Below are 16999 nucleotides of genomic sequence, written 5' to 3'. Positions count from 1 at the left end.
CATTCTCTCCCTCTTACAGAAATGCGTTTGCATCCTTTGCCCACCACCCCAACCCGCACAGGCACTCCTAGCGGCCTTCTCCAGGTAGACAACTGGGCTCTTGTCCCATGGCCCCTCCCCTCCCCCTGCTTCCTAGGGGGACTGCTGGTTGATGGGGGTTGCAGAGTGGGGAAGCGGGGAGGGGGCAATGGCCCGAGAGGGCATAAGACCCAGGGCACAAGAACACAAGACAGCACACGGACTGAGTCAGGAGAGTCGGACCTTGATTTTCTTCCCACACCACCCAGCCTGGAGACAGACAGAGCCTGTGCCTCCCAGCCCTTTCTTCCACCTCCAGCTGGCCTGGGCTGGGGGCTGGGATTATTGGTTGGAATTCTCTGAGAGCCTGTTCTCAGTGATGTGTCGGAAGGTCTGTATCAGCATGTGGGCATCCTCGACCGCCACGTCCAGGGACAAGCGGAGCATCTGGTAGACAGTGGCAAAGGAGATGCCGCAGGTGGCCAGGGCGCCCAGGACAGGCACATTGAGGAGCTCCTGGGTGAAAGCAGAGGCATCCCTGGAGGCCTGACCCAGCATGTCCACCACCAGCTCCTTGGTGACCGGGGCCTTCGGGCCCTGTATCGCCTCCAGTAATCTGTGCAGGGGCTGGCCCGTCTGCGCAGCCAGCCTCACGAGGGAGTCCTCGTCCAGGCCGAAGCTGTGGTAGTAGCCTTCTAGGGCGTGGATGAGCCGGTAGAGGTCACACGCCACATCCTGTACTCCTGGCACAGGACTTGAGTTGATGCCACAGGCCACTGTGGCCACCAACCAGATGTGCTGCCGCAGCGAGGACGCCTTCTTCTCTAGGATGGCCTCGGAGAGGTTGGGCAGGGCCACCAGGAGTGCGTGCTGCTTGTGGCTCTCCACTCCCGTCACCATCGATTCCTCCAGCAGGCCGAAGTCGTACTTGCCCAGCTCAAACATGGACAGCAGGAAGACCTTGGGGTCCTGCAGGCCCTCCGCTGCAGGAGGCAAGAGCGCCGTTCAGTGTTCTCCACACCAGAGCAGCCGTGGTGCCCTGACCGCTACCTGGGCTCAAGCACTTGCCAGGAGTCTGCACAGCCTGTGGCTTAGGAGTGTGGGCCCTGGAGCCAGGCTGCCTGAGTTCAGATAGGAGCCTTGCTACCTGTGTGGCCTTGAGCAAGTTACCAAACCTCTCTGGTCTGTAAAATAAGGTGATCATTTTACCTACTTCCTAAGGTAGTGAACTGAGTTCATGAAAATGGTGTGTGGCCTGTGCTGAGCCCGCAGTGAACGTTAGGTGCCAGCATCTGCACGGGTGCATGGCGTTGGCACTGCGTGCTTGATAGCTAGCACACAAGCCAATACATGTTATTTTCTTCCTTAATGCACGTGATGGGGTCTCTGTCACCTGTGACTGAGAAGTGCCAACTCAGGAAATGGAGTGTAAGTGCCTGACTTAAGCTTTGATTGAGGAGGCATCCATTTCAAAGAGGGCTGTCTGGAATAAACAGGCTGGCCAGCCCCAGGAACCAAGCTGCCCCCCCGCCCCCTTTGTGTTAGAGAACTTGGTGGATTTCAATATCTCCCCACTTGGGCTACTTGTTTTCTCTTCCTGAGCTTTAAATTCCTGCTCTTACAGTTTAAATTCACCAGTAGAGTAACACCAGAACCCTAGGCCCCTGCCCTCAACCCCAGTAAAAGCAGCACCCAGGCCTTTGTTCCTCTGCGACCCCGCTGTGCGGTCCCAGGTCTGCTGTGTGATTCCCAGCCCTGTGAGTAGTAGACCTGTGCCCTTCCAATGTTCCCGATGGCTGTTGCTGAAGGGCAAGCATCCGCCTTCGCAAGAACCGGGAGGGCTTGTCCGTCCCCTTGTTGGGTATTGGTGGGCTGAGACCAGCACACGGCACAGCTGGCAGCATTGCACTGTGAGCCCTTGTTCAGCCTCCAAGTGTGACCTTAGGTGACCTGTTTCCCACTGAATCTCAGCTGGAAAATGAAGGGGAAGAGGGGGGCAATCCCCCAAGGATCCATCCACCCCCGGGCCCCCCAGAGAGGGCACCTCACCTTCCAGCCGCTGCCAGCAGTCCTCCCGGATCTGCCTGAGCACCCTCGGCTCGGAGAAGGTGCTGGGGCGGCGGCTGCGCGAGGCTGCGAGGTCCACGTCCACCTTGGAGCGGACGAAGTAGAAGCCCTTGCCCTGCTGCAGGAGCCCGCGGGCCAGCTGGGCGTGGCGGGCGGTGAAGCTGTCTGGGGTGATGATGATGAAGAAGTCGTAACGGTCCACCAGCACCCGCTGGAGGTATTCGTCAGCCTGGAAAGTGGGCGCGTCTATGCCTGGCAGGTCCCAGATGATGATGTTGAAGTACTTGGGGTGCGGGTATGGCGTGGGCTCCACGGTCATTTCTACCACACCCGTGCCGGCCGACTTGGGGTCCTCATCTCCCAGCCCCCGGATGGCGTTGACAAAGGTCGACTTGCCTGAGCCTATTGCCCCTGTAACGCCGATGTCCAGCCTGACGTCCTCCAGCGAGTGGAGTGTGGCCTGCAACTTGGCGGCCACTGCTGGCAGGTTCCCCGCCTCGAAGGTCTCCTTCAGAGCCCCGGTGTCCTTTGACAGCTCCGAGATGTTGAACTGGAAGATTTGGTTTGCCATGGGCTGCCTGACCCCCAGTTCCACGTCTTTGGGACTTGATGACCTTTGGCAGGACAGGTAAGGGAGTGTGTTCACCCTGAGTTGCCCTCTCTTCTCTCCAGCCCTCAGCAAGCCCAAGACATTGGCGGCACCCCCAGTAATAGTACTGAGTGTGACGTGGTGCTAATAGGCCCAGTGCTAAGTGCTTTATTCATCACTGCCCTGCTGCAGGGTTTCATAAACTACTCAAGAGCCAAAAAAAGGAGATCAACCCCCTTACGATCCACATTCAGCAGTGAGAGGAGAGCACACTTGCCCAAGGCCTCCAGCCAGTGTGTCGGGGTGGGAATGGGACTTGGGTCTTCTGGTCCTAGAATTCCAGTTCTTAAATAACCGGGCACCAGGCCCTGCGCTCAGTATACGTCAGTGATTAAGAGCTGGAACCCTCATCATCGCTAATAGTGTATTTAATGTTCACTCTGGTCCAGCCACTGTCCTAACCATAGGCCTCATTTCATGAAGTCCGCATTTTACAGAGGAGGAAACACGCTCAGGGAGGTAGAAGTCCCTTGCAAAATGCCTTACAGCTTATACCAGAGCCAGGACATGGGACACGCCACTGGCGCTTTTTCCCCTTATGTGTTTCCCCGTGATTCAGCACCCCCTGTGTGCCAGGACCTCTTCGGGTGCTGCAGTTCCAACACCAGGAAAAGAGACCCAAGGGATCTGGTGCATTTGTGGAAACATTGCCCGCCTCACGGCCTGGCTTCTAAGTGCTCATCTGCTCAGGAGCCACAGTGCCCTTAGGCACACCCGGATCTGCCTCTCGGCTTGGAGTCCTCACTCTGGGATGGACAGGGGCTGCCCACGCTGACGTGGAATTGCATGACTGCGTCTAGACCAGTGATGGCGAACCTTTTGAGCTCGGCGTGTCAGCATTTTGAAAAACCCTAACTTAACTCTGGTGCCGTGTCACATATAGAAATTTTTTGATATTTGCAACCATAGTAAAACAAAGACTTTATATTTTTGATATTTATTTTATATATTTAAATGCCATTTAACAAAGAAAAATCAACCAAAAAAATGAGTTCGCGTGTCATAGGTTCGCCATCACTGGTCTAGACGCTGCCACGCCAGGGACTTGTCAGGTGACACTCAGCAAGTCATGCCCCCTCCGCTGCCTTTATTTCCTACACCTGCGAGGGTGGGTGTCAGCTTCCTCACCTGTGGAATGGAGAGATGACTCCTCAGAGCCTCCCAGCTCGGCTGTTTCAGGAAGGCCCGGGGTCTTACTGCTGCCGAGGTTCAGGCAGGGGCCAGCTTGGGAGGGGCTTGGAACGTCAGGCTGAGCTTGATCTTTATCTGTGGGTAGCCATGGGAAGGGCTTGAGCAGTGGAGAGGGAAGTCTGCTGTGGACATTAGAGTCCCGTGGCCTATGGGGACTGAGTCTAGAGCCTGGGAGATGAGGCAAGGCAGGGGCTGGGGCAGGAACTGGGTGGAGAGGTGAGACCTGAGCTGGAACAGGGCCTAAGGGGGTTAGATGGGAGATGGGGAATGGAGAGATGAAGGCAGAAGGGCCGGGACATGGTGACTAGTTGGAGACAAAAGTGACCCTTTCGATCTCAATCTTAGGCCCAATGTGGAGAGAGCACTCACTACTCATGCCCACCTTTCCATCCCCGCCACTGGGGCCAGTGAGTCCTGTTTAGGGTGGTGTCTAAGGGCCCCAGGTATAAGCTGTGGGCTGTGCGCTGAGAATGGATTTGGAAAGGAGTATCTGTCTTACACATCTGGGATCTGGGATTTCCCTACCGTGATCCCACACACCCTTTTTGGTGCAGCAAGACCCATGTGAACCCCAGTAGTCCCGGCAAAGCCAATGAATGGGAGGCCTCTGGGAAAAGAGGAACCCATTTGCAAAGCAGAGCACTCTTCAGCCAAGAGCATCAGCACCCCCTTTAATCGTCCAGGTCAAAGTGGACCCTCTGAGTCAGGAGCTGTTTCCTAGGGTTAGGGGTCATTTGAGGCCCCCAAAGGAGGCAAGAACCATCACCAGCTCCTGGGAAATCTACAGGGAGTATTTGTGAGCACCTGGGAGTGAGCCAGCTCCCTGCACCCAGCCTCAGAGCCCCCTGTGAGTTTCTGCATCTAAACCTGACCCTGGTCTAAGCCCACAGAAGCCCCGGGCAAGCCACCCATCCACAACCCCAGCCTGCGAGTTCCTGAGTTTTAATCGTGATCCTTGAATCAGCCAAAGAGTTTGGTTTCACTGGGTGCCTGGTCCAGACGCAAGAGATGCTCACCCACGTGTGTGCACGTTTTCTGTCACTCACAGCCACATGCAGCTTTCAGATCCCAACACAGTCACCGTCATTCAGACCACAGCCTTTCAGCACAATCCCAGTATTCACACACACACACACACACACACACACACACACACACACACACACACCATGCAGACAGGCAACCCCCCAGTCTCAGCAAACTACTCTCTACCTTAGACACATGGCATCCATATCATGGGGACTCGTCAGGATTCCTCCCAGTCAGCACACCAGCATGCTTATCAACACAGTCACACTCAGACACACGCCATCTTTCTGGAACGACCATTCTCTCTCCTTTGATGCTCAGAGAAACCGCCTGCCCCGCTCTCACCACCTCTGCACCAAGGCCAGCCCAGGGGCCATGTGGCGCCCTCTGCTGGCCACCCGGCCCACCATCACTCACAGGCCCAGGCTGTCCATCTGCCCACCTCTGCTTAACCCGGTTGCTAGGCACCATTGTGCCAATCCTGGGCTCGGATTGGCTGCCCCTCCCCCCTCCGGAGGGGGCCTTTAGGACACTGGGGTTCTCAGAAAGGGAGATGGCATTGCAACTAAAATAAGTGCCTTAGTGGGCACTGATCCCCGCTCAGCCACCCACGTAGGTCGACAGCTGGCTTTGTCTTGCACCCAGGCTGGGCTGCCCTGTCACCCCACCAATCCCCCTTGGCCAGTTCGGGACCGGGGAGAGAGACCACCAAGGAGCCCTTGGCCCACCACCCATACCTCGAACTTCTCTCCCCGCAGGATCAATTCCTGTCCCAGTTGAGTGAATCCCTCTTCCACTCGGGGCCCCCCTGCTTCCGTCTTACCCTGCCCCACCAAGATGGCCGGCCCTGTGCCTCCCTCCGAGCCGGCCCCACCCCCGCCAGCAGCGCAGCCCCAGTCACCACACTGGCCTTTGCGTTTGGTTGGTTGGCTTTGTTAAGGTTGGGTTTGTGGGCGAGGCGGGGGTCGGGGGCTGCACGTTCACTTCTCTTCCAAGTCACGCTTCTTCCAGCTGTCTAGAATGTACTTGAGGAGGAGGCCCAGCTTCCGGCGGGTGGACAGCGGGGCTTCCTCACCTCCTGCCTCCCCGACCCCGCACTTCTCCACGCCATTGTCGCCGGCCGCGTCCAAGCTGACCTCGGGCTGCGACTCCTCCTCCTCCTCCAGGGCCTTGATGCGCACCCGCTGGGCGTCCTCGGCCATCTCGTTGAGGCAGCCCTGGAGCATGGTGTAGACGGTGCCAAAGCTGATGCCGCCGGCCACCAGCGTCCCGAACACGGGGATGCCCCTCTCAAAGGCCCGGGCCACCCGCATGGCGCCGTCGGACGACTGCGAGTAGAGCCGCAGGACGGTCTCCGGTGAGACCTCGTTGGCCAGCGGCGAGCGGATGACCGAGCGCAGGTCGCCGGCCTGTTTGCCCACCTGCTCGGCCAGCTTGGCCAGCGAGTCTTCGTCCAGGCCAAAGCTGCGGTGGTAGCCACGCAGCGAGCGGATGAGCAGGGCGTCGTCGTAGGCGGCCGCCAGCCCCGGCACGGGCAGGGCCTGGATGACGCCCGACACCAGGGCCGTCTTGAGCACCTGCTCCTGGAGCATGTCCTTCTTCCTCTGCAGGGCCTCCAGCGAGATGTCGGGCAGCGACAGCAGGCCGGCGTGGCGCCGGTGGGCGGGCAGGTCGTGCTCCCAGGTGGACAGGAGCAGCGGGAAGTCGTAGCGGACGGGCCAGAGGTTGGACACGAGGAAGATGCGGGGGTCGGTCACCCCCGCGGCGCGCAGCCGCTCGGTGCAGTGGTCGCGGATCTCCTGGAGGACCATGGACTCGCTGAAGCCCGAGGGCCGCTGGCTGCGGGTGGCCGCCAGGTCCTCGTCCACCTTGGTGCGCACGAAGTAGAACTTCTTGCCCTGGCGCAGGATCTCGGAGGCCAGGCGGGCCTCCACGGCCCCGCAGCGGCGGGGGGAGACCAGCAGGAAGAAGTCGTAGCGGCCGAAGTCCACCTGCTTCAGGTACTTGTCGGCGGGGCAGCCTGGACAGCCGGCCCCGGGCAGGTCCCACAGGGTCACGTCAGGAAACTGCGGGTGCGGGTAGGATGAGGGCTGCATCGTGGTCTCCACGACGCCCGTGAGCGCTGCGCCGGGGTCCTCGGCCCCCAGGCCACGGAGGGCGTTGATGAGGGACGACTTGCCAGCGCCCGACTCGCCTGTGACCCCCACCTCCAGGCGGGTGCTCTCCGAGGAGGCCAGCAGCTCCCGGAGGCGGGAGGCGGCCTGGGGGATGTCGCCGGACTCGAAGGCGGTGCGCAGGGCCTCCAGCTCTTCTTTGGCCATGAGGATGGTGGTCTCCTCCTCCCCGGGGCACTTGGAAGTAGCCATGGTGACCAGTTCAGAGGGCGCAGGGATGAGACAGGCACAGACCAGAGGTCGTTGGCGTCTGGGGGAGAAGGGAGCCTTTTGCCTTCTGGGCCTTGCGCGGGGCAGGGAGAGAGAGACGGAGCATGTGAAGGACGTCTCTGGGGCCCTCCATGGCCCTTTCCTTCCCAAACTCCCCGGGGCACATTTTGGAAAGGAATCAGGGCCCTTGGAGTCCGGCAGGCCCAGGTTCACATCCCATCTCTGCCACTAACTTGCTGTGCGCCCCGGGGCAAAATGAGGCACCTCTCTGACCCTGTTGGCTTCTCGGGGTCCCGGGCACAATGGCTGGCCTGCCTCCTGAGGCGCTGAGGGGTCCTGGGGGTAACCCAGGGAGGGGGCAGCTTCGTGGGCAGCTGTGACCTGTGCGGTCACATAAGCCCCGCACTTAGGAGGCCCAGCTCTTGGCCGAATGCTGATCTGCTGGCGCTGATTGAAAGTCTTAATCCTGTTTGAACTAGGAGCCCTGCATTTTTCTTTCATGCTGGGCCTGTGAGTTATGTAGCCAGGCCTGCCAAGGAGAGGGCTTAAGCCCGGCTCCTGTGCCAAACAGAGACAGTGGCTCCGCCGTCACTGCAAGCGGCGCCGAGTGAGGGCGAAGCACCCCGCACCCGGGATTGGATCCTGGCTCTGCCGCCGACTCCTGAGTGACCTGGGGCAGGTTACGTAACCCTCTGCCTCATCTGTAGGACGCCACCTCCTCGGGGGGTTGAGAATTCCACCAGTCAGTCATACCAAGCACTTAGAGTGGCGCCTGGCACAGAGCAGGTGGTCTGTGTTAGCAGCAGCAGCAGTGTTATCGTCATTATTAATATTTCTAGCTGCGTGGCTCTGAGCCTCAGCTGCTGTATCTGCACCAACGAAGGGACCCTGCCTGCCTCGCGGGGCTGCTGTGCAGCTCCTGAGCCCTAGGCATCTATCTCTAGGCCTGCGGTCGGCAAACTGCGGCTCGCGAGCCACATGCGGCTCTTTGGCCCCTTGAGTGTGGCTCTTCCGAAGCCTTAGGAGTACCCTAATTAATAACAACGAACCTACCTATATAGTTTAAGTTTAAAAAATTTGGCTCTCAAAAGAAATTTCGAGCGTCGTACTGTTGATATTTGGCTCTGCTGACTGAGTTTGCCGACCCCTGGGCTAGGCTAACTGTGGGGACAGCCTTGGGTTCAGCTGCTGGAAGAAGCCCAGACGCCGGGACCCTCCTCATTGGACGCCCAGCCCTGTGTGGCTGGCCTTGCCGGGCCACGTCCCCCCGCGCCCTGGAGCCTCACGTGGCCTCAGATCCCGTCCTCCTCACCTGGGAGCTTCCCTGGCCCTCCCTCTTCCCAGTCACACTGTCTTCGGGTCCATCGCCTCTAAGATACACTTCCTCACTGACTAAGACTCTTCAGAGAACCTTGGGAGAGACAACCACATTCCGGTCACTGTCCCCATCAGACGGAGAGGGACCGAGGCTCAGGCCAGACAAGCGATGTCTCTGCTCAAGCCACCACCGGGACTCACACCAGGTCCCTGCTCCTTGCCCCTCTGAAGAGCAGCTCTGCCTCCGGCAGCCGTCTTTGCCTCCCCCTTGTCTCCCTGGCTGCCCCTGTCCCCACCGCCATCCCCCGACCCCAGACACGTGTCCTTACTGCATTGTCCCTGCCAGGTCTGACCCCCACCCCCAGGTTCACTTCTTCCCTCGTCCTGCCCCCTCCCCCATCTCAGGGTGTGGAGCCTGGGACAGCCAGCAGCCAGAGGCAGACAGACCCAAGGCCCCCGGGGTGGCGCTGGGGCCCAGGGAGTTGGAGTTGGGAGGGGAAGCGGCACCCACAGGCCCCAGTAGGAGAACCGCCCGGGATCTCACCTGCCCTGAGGCTCTCCTTCTCCCCTCTCACTCTCCCCACTGGCGGGGTCTCCTCCCCTGTCAGCCCCAGGTCAGCCCCCGTTGCTAGGACCCACAATAGCAAGCAGCAGCTTATTGGTCAACCAGCCCGTGTGCAATAATGTGACAGTGATGTCAGGGGGTGGGGTCCCACATGGGGCAGGGACCCCACCCCCCAGCTACGCATGGGGCCAACGGTCAGTCACACTGGGCCCTGTCCCCCATAGGGGACCCAGAGAGAGGTCTTTCTAACACCAAGATTTCTTCAAGACCTGTCCGTGGTCTCCATCCTGCCCAGGACAAAGTCCCAGTGTCTGAGGGCCTGGCCCTGCTCAGCACCCCGCCCTGTCTCTCCTCCATCTGGGGACTCTGTTCCCAAAACAATCATTCCTTCTCCCTTCTCCGAACCATCTATTCGCCCACCCGCCTGTGGGGAGGGAGTGATTAGCTTAGCAGCACTGCTGGGGTGACAGGAAGTGCAGGGGAGAGGCCAGCTCAGAAACACCCCCCCCCCATGTGGTCCCTGCGGCAACCCTGCCTGTTCCTGTCCAGGACTCGTGGCCCATGGTGTCAGCAGGGCAGCATCCACACCCCAGTTCAGCAGCTGGTATCCAGCTCCCCGACGCTGGCCTCCTCCCTCCCTGAGTTTTCACATCCTCTCCTACCTCTCCCCACCCCAGCCTGTCCTTCAAGTCCCAGCTCAGCCCTGATTCTCCCTGATTCTCCCGGATGCCTTTCCCCACTCTGCTCTCTCCCTCCTCACAACACTTTAAATGGCATCAGTGAGACAAAGAAGGAGATGGAAGTAGGGAGAGATGTGAAAGAAAAGAGAGGGAGGCAAAGCCCCCCCAGAAAGGGGGAAGTGGGGTGGGAAGAAAGACTCCCCAAGGGAAAAAGCAAGGGAGAATCAGGCAGGAAGTTACAATGGACGAGAGACCAGGCCAGAAAGAACCAAAGCAAAACAGCATCAGAGGCACCAGTTACAGGAAGAGTGGAAAGATCCGGAGCCTGAGACGGGGAAAGAGGTGGGGCCGACATGCACAGGGAAGGAGCTGAAGGTATAGAGACCAACAGTCGGGGACCCCAGGCCCCTGGGGGGACACCAGCTCCCCTCAACTGCAGCCCCCGTGTGTACAGCTGCTGAGGCCCCCCCCCCCCGACCCTCAGTCCTATTGTAGCTGTCTCCACACTGTCTCCCCCTCGCCCCCCGGCCTCCTCTGCCCAGGCCAGTGCCCCGGGGTCTCTCCTACCCCCACGTCCTGGGATGGAGTCAGAGGCACCTGCCAGTCAAAGGATTTTCCTGGCTCCAAAGTTTGGTTCAGCAAAGGAGCCTCTGAAAACGACAGAGGAGAAGGCCGGGGCCCAGGGAGAGAACAGAGCAGCTCGAGGCCGCACCGGGTGGGGAAGGGCGGTCTGCGGAGCACGGGGTCCAGAATTCTTAGAGCACAGGCGAGAGAGATGCAGGCCCGCAGCCCGGACTCACAGACTCAAACGCAAGAGGCCAGATTGAAAATCTTCTCAGACAATCCCAGACACACGGGCCAAGGCTCCCCCCCCAAATTCGCAGAGGTGCACACCTGGCCCAAGGGGGAAGACCCTCCACTACAGACTCACGACAGAAACGCAAAAGTCAGACAAACACACAGACACACGAGCCTCATAAACCACAGACATTCCCGCAGAGGCAGACCTGCAGCCCAGACTCAGTTACACGCTGGCAGCACGCACTGTGCCCTGTGAAAACGGCTGTACTCATTCTGCTCCGGGGCCTGGGCCACTTCTCCCAGAGAGAGGCTGCACCCTTGCCCGTCTGCCAAGCCTCCATCCTCTTCATCATCGACATTCGGCACCTGCCCAGGCCGAGTCCTGGGCTGGCTGCGGGGGATGCACAATGACCAAGACAGCCCGGGCCCTGCCCCCAGGGACTCAGAGTCCAGTGCGGGAGTCGGATCCGTCTCCAGACAGTGAGGACACAGCAGGCAGGACTGGAGTGGGGGGCCCCCGAGGACTGTGGGAGCACAAAGGAGGCGCGTGGTGACCCAGCCTGGAGGTCATGGCCCCACTACCTTCCTCCCCCTTCTTGGAGGAGAGGGCACCTGAGCTGAGAGCTGGAGGATGAGTAGGAGTGAGCCGCGTGGCCTGCTGGGGCAGTGGTTCTCAACCTGTGGGTCGAGACCCCTTTGGGGGTCGAACGACCTCTCACAGGGGTCGCCTAAGACCATCGGAAAACACATATATAATTACATATTGTTTTTGTGATTAATCACTATGCTTTCATTATGTTCAATTTGTAACCATGAAAATACATCCTGCCTATCAGATATTTACATTACGATTCATAACAGCAGCAAAATTACAGCTATGAAGCAGCAACGAAAATAATTTTATGGTTGGGGGGTCACCAAAACACGAGGAACTGTATGAAAGGGTTGCGGCATTAGGAAGGCTGAGAACCGCTGTGCTAGGGAGTTGCTGCCCAGGCCCACGGGCCCGCCTGTGTGCAGACCCTGAGTCGAGAGAGCTCTTGTTTGCCCAATAATTTCCTCAGTTACTTGGTCGTTCCCGAAACATTCGTTCAGACCTCGCCTGAGCCCAGCCCTGACCGGGTCCAGAGATGTGAGTCCTGCTTGCCCCTCATCTGACAGGCCTGGGCACAACCACCGGCCGAGGCAGCGTGCCCGCTTATCGCACGTGCGCCAGGCGCCCTGAGCCCGTCAGATGGGTGGGGGGTCTCACTTAACTGGGACACAGCTCTGCTCTTCCCCGTGTCATCCCAAGACAGACAGACAACCCAGGAGTAGAGAGGAAGGCGGAGACAAGTGAGATGAACACGTTCATTCATCCATTTCTCACAAGCATGTCAAACTCGCAAATAAACGCCTGCGGCCCGCCAGCCGTGAGTTTGACATGCTTGTCCCACAGGTTCCCATGTAACCAGCTCAGAGGGGCCGTTCTCGTCAGAGGCACCGGTGGCTGCCCCGCTCCCGGGAAAACAATGCCGCCCACAGAGCTACGGCACAGCGTTTCCTACTCACACTCCCTGGGAGAGCGCTGGGTCGACTTCGAACACACAGATCTTTATCGTCTGTCAAATACGAAGCTGGCCGCGCTGTTCCTGAAGCCACACAGTGTGGCTGCGGAGTCCCCTGGACTCTGTGCTCCCCGCCCTGCACGTCCTCTGTGCCGTCGGGAGCGGCCACGGGGCGATGAAAAGCCGCTGTCACCGCATCCAGGCAGGCCCTCGCCATGACCGCCGGGCTGACAGCGAGGCACCCTCAGCGGTGACCCCTCCTGACTTGAACCCTTGCTGGGACGTGGGCAAGTGCTTCCGAGTGGCCACGGAGTCTGCCAGGCGGGCGCGCAGCAGGGACGGAGCCAGCACTCCCCCAGGAAGGCAGCGGAGGCAGCAGGTGCGCGCCGTGTGCCAAGGGCTGTAGCTGGATGTTCGCCACCTGCAGTGACCCTGAGTCCTTGCCCTCCCCCTGACGGTGACCCAGGGGATGCCTGACTCGGTGGGAGGAGGCGGCCTGGGGGCGGGGGAGTCATCAAAGGCTTTTTGGAGAAAGTCCATTCATTCAGTGCACTGTTTGATCACCTGCTGTGTGCTGGGCCCGATGCTGGCTGAGGCTGGAGATGTAACTGGGACCAAGACAGTCCCTGTCCTCTGCCGCCTCGTCCTCCCGTTTCTCTGTCCACTCCCAGCCCTCCCGGCCTCCCTGCCCTTTCTGTCAGTGTCTATTAAAAACCCCAGAGCACTTCCCTAGGAACATGCACACATTATGACCTCCACCTTCTCTCCATTCGCCACAATCCTGGGGAAACCGCACATTCCCACCCAGGATTCACTCACTCACTCACTCACTGAGAGACGTATCGGCTGCCTTCTGCGCGCTGGGCACAGACACCGTGGTGAGTAAGACACGGGTGGCCCTTGTCCTCGTGGAGCTCATATTTTTGAAAGATAAAGATAATACACAAAAATAAGATAGTGTCAAGTAATGATAAGAAAAATGAAAAACAAGAAAGCAAGAGTCGGGAGGGGGGGGTGTAGATTGCCTGTAAGTATGGCCGCTGACAATTTCTCCCATCTCTGTGGGCACCGGCCACTCTCCCCATCGAGAGGAGGAGTCTGTCCTCTCCCCTTGCATCTGAGCTGGCCTTGCGACTGCTTTAATCAGCAGAATGTAACATCCTGGGACTTCCAAGCCCAGGCCTTAAGAGGTGGCAGCTTCTACTTTCTCCTCCTCAGAGCCTCGAGCTACCATGTAGAGGTCCTGCTACCCTGCTGGAGAGAGCCCATGGAGAGGCGGGCCACAGGGAGATGAGCCTGAAGCCATCGAGAACATTCCAGCCCCAGTGGCGCTCCAGCTGACTGCAGCCACAAGAGTGATCCCAGCCAACGCTACCTGGGAGCAGAAGAACCATCCAGTGGAGCCCAACCAACCCACAGACTTTTGAGAAATAATAAATCATTGCTTTAGGCCACTAAACAGCCAAATGATTCGGGGGAGGGAGTTGTATTACTTTTGATAGAATGTTCTGGGAGGAGCCATCTGAGAAGGTGACATTCTATTTGAGAGCGAGCTGCATGAAGGAAGGAAGGAAGCCACGTGGCCCTCAGGGGGAGAGCAGTCCAGGCGGACAGCATGGAAGTGCCAAGGCCCCGAAGCGGAACCGAGCCTGGTGTCTGGGAGAGTCATGGTGGCTGGTGTGGCTGGGGCAGCGTGATGAGGGAGCGAGTTCTAGAAGGATTTATTCCCCTGGTACCTGGGAGAGAACCAAAGGCCTGCTGAGGAGTGCCGTGAGGGTGGGCCAGGCGTGAGGTGGGGACCCTTCCACACCCAGCGACACTGTTTGATTAGAACAGGGGCCAGGACTGGGGCCAACAAATGAGACACTGCCCTGGGTGCAAAATTAAAGGGGACCAAAAGCTCAATAAATAATATGTTAATGGAGTACTTTTTTAAAAATAAAAATTAATGCAAAAATCCATGATATTTGAATGAACAAAATCTCAAAATTTTAAATAAGGCCCAGTCCCATGCCCAGGCATGTTGGTGTCCGAAACCAAAGGGAAACAGTGCCCCTAGTTTTGATGGAAACAAACTCGTCAATCATATTTTTAAATGAGAGGATTTTCAGGCTTTACAATCTGCTTGACCAAAGGATGATGCTAAATACTTTTTAATTAACTTATGCCAAAATAAAATGATAATTCTGTTTGATATAAATAAAACATTTTAACTCAAAATAATGAGTTTTAATATATCCTTTAGATAATTTTTCAATTTTTTTTCAACGAGTTTAGTATTCTAGAAAAAATAGGCATTCTAAAAATATGTGCAGCCCTGGCCAGAACCCTGAGCTGTTGTCTGCGAAGGGCCAGGGAGACAGGACCGGGCTGTTTCCTGAAGGAAGGAGGCCGAGGGGGAGGCTGGGAGGTCAGGCTCAGCCCGCAGAGAGGAACAGGTGCCCCATGCAGAGGCGCGGAGGTCGGGCTCAGGAAGGAGCACTCGCCCAGCTGGCGTGGCTCAGTGGTTGAGTGTCAACCTACGAACCAGGAGGTCACGGTTTGATTCCTGGTGAGGGCACATGCCTGGGTTGCGGGCTGATCCCCAGTGGTGGGGTGGGGAGCAGGCAGGAGGCAGCCGATCAATGATTCTCTCTCATCATTGATGTTTCTCTCTCTCCCTCTCCCTTCCTCTCTGAAATCAATAAAAATATTTAAAGAAGGAGGAGGAGAACCGAAGGCCAATCTGGCCTTACCTCTTAATGAATGAACTACACTGGGTTCCTTCAACCCAGCATCCTCCCACCGACAACGTTTAAGGACTGAAGTAATTGCACTGACTTCTCCATGGGGTCTGCAGGGGAGAAGGGATGTCCAGAGACCCTGGCCTGGGTAAAGATGACGAGAGTCGGGGGGAAGGTAGGGGAAGCCGGTCCTTGAACCCCGACTCACTATTTCTTTCTTTTTTTAAAAAAATATATTTTATTGATTTTTTACAGAGAAGAAGGGAGAGAGATAGAGAGTTAGAAACATCGATGAGAGAGAAACATCGATCAGCTGCCTCCTGCACATCTCCTACTGGGAATGTGCCCGCAACCCAGGCACATGCCCTTGACCGGAATCGAACCCGGGACCCTTCAGTCCGCAGGCCGACGCTCTATCCACTGAGCCAAACCGGTTTTGGCCACTATTTCTTTCTTTATTTAACTTTTTTTTTTAAATATATTTTATTGATTTTTTACAGAGAGGAAGGGAGAGGGATAGAGAGTTAGAAACATCAATGGGAGAGAAACATCAATCAGCTGCCTCCTGCACACTCCCTACTGGGGATGTGCCCGCAACCAGGTACATGCCCTTGACCGGAATCGAACCTGGGACCTTTCAGTCCACAGGCTGACGCTCTATCCATTGAGCCAAACCGGTTTTGGCTCTTTATTTAACTTTTTAAATTTATTTTTTTAAGAGAGAGAGACGGAGGGAGAGGGGGAGAGAAATATGATGTGCGAGCGGGCGGCCTCCTGCATGCCTCCCACCAGAGATGGTGGAGCCCGAAACCCAGGCATGTGCCCTGACCCGGAATCAAACTGGCAACTTTCCCCAGACACAGATGACGCCCTGAGCCACACCGGCCAGGCCAGCTCACCATTTCTCACTTCTAATATCTGTGTCACTTTTGATCGCAGTTCATTATACATTTTAGACTTTCCTTTAAATGTATGAAAGGGCCCTATCTTCCACGCTTCTAGAGTCTCTTAGAAACCTCTGACCCGTAGCCCATAACAATGAACACTGCGTCATCAGGGCACCTGCTGCTGACTCGCTCACAGCGGAGGGAAGGAAGGAAGCAACGTGAACCCCGCAGCGGACCTGACGGAATAGGTGCTGGCACAGCCGGGCCAGGCCATGGGAGCCACGCCTGCCGCCATTCGGGGGGAATCAAGTGACCTGGGGGATTCCCAGAGGTGCTGCTGAGAACAGCAAGAGGCACAGAGCTGTGGCTGATATTTTAGAGGTTCAAACACCCTGTCCACCTATATGACAGAGACATGACACAAATATGTCACATGCTATAGCTATGGCAGATGTATATATAATATAGTCATGACATATGCATATATGTAGACATATATATTGATATCAATACATCTATATGGATTTATCTACACAGCTACATGGGATAATTTGGGAAATAACGGAAAGAGATATAGGAGGTTAACATGCTTTCCTGGGGTGGGGGTCCCTGGGAGAGTCTATGGGGGAGAAAAGAGGGAGAGAGAGAAAAGTAAAAGGGGAAAGACTTGATTTAAAACATTGAAAGCATGTGGGTCTGTAGCAATAGAAATCCATGTTTAGGGGAGAGGTTTTCTCAGGGGAGAGGAGAGGCAAGGAGAGGGGGTCAGGGAGGGACCCTGGGGATCCCCACTGTCCCGATGTCTTGTTCTTCAGTGAGCGCCGAGAGGCACTGCTGAGTCTTTGTTTGTTTCTGTGTGTGTAAGATAATGGGGCCGTGTAACTTGAAAAATGTTAGAAATGTAGAATAAAACTAAATCCTCTGCCCGAGTTCGCTTCACCCCGCCCCGCAGTCCCTTTCCCTCCCTGCAGACTCCGGGCCACGCGCCTTAAATCCGCTTCCGCTGCAAGCATTTCCTGAGCACCTGCCTGCTCAGTGACGAAGGAGCAGATCCTGGCCTGTCCCTGGGGCCTCCATCTCACAGAAACAGCTCCTGCCTTCCCCACCCCTCACGGCACCCCGCTCCCCTGCACCCCACCCC

The 16999-nt window shown here is 57.3% G+C and overlaps 2 protein-coding genes across 2 annotated transcripts; both read right to left on the bottom strand.

Annotated features, from left to right (window-relative positions):
* Positions 1-360: 360 nt before the first annotated feature.
* Positions 361-2656, bottom strand: LOC308530622 (interferon-inducible GTPase 5-like; the record flags this gene model as incomplete). The annotated part of the gene is made up of 2 exons (XM_081107331.1): positions 361-1001; positions 2068-2656. 2 exons carry the CDS (start codon positions 2654-2656, stop codon positions 361-363), a joined length of 1230 nt encoding a protein of 409 aa, XP_080963457.1.
* A 3278-nt stretch (positions 2657-5934) lies between these two features.
* On the bottom strand, positions 5935-7320 carry IRGC (immunity related GTPase cinema; the record flags this gene model as incomplete). The annotated part of the gene is made up of 1 exon (XM_081106992.1): positions 5935-7320. The coding sequence occupies one exon, from the start codon at positions 7318-7320 to the stop codon at positions 5935-5937; it is 1386 nt and encodes a 461-aa protein (XP_080963118.1).
* Positions 7321-16999: the final 9679 nt, after the last annotated feature.

The sequence above is a fragment of the Myotis nattereri genome (assembly GCF_964212035.1).
Source record: "Myotis nattereri genome assembly, chromosome: 15".
Lineage (NCBI taxonomy): Eukaryota > Metazoa > Chordata > Mammalia > Chiroptera > Vespertilionidae > Myotis > Myotis nattereri.
The sequence above is the reverse complement of the archived record's forward strand: the minus strand, read 5'-3'. Positions and strand labels throughout refer to the sequence as shown.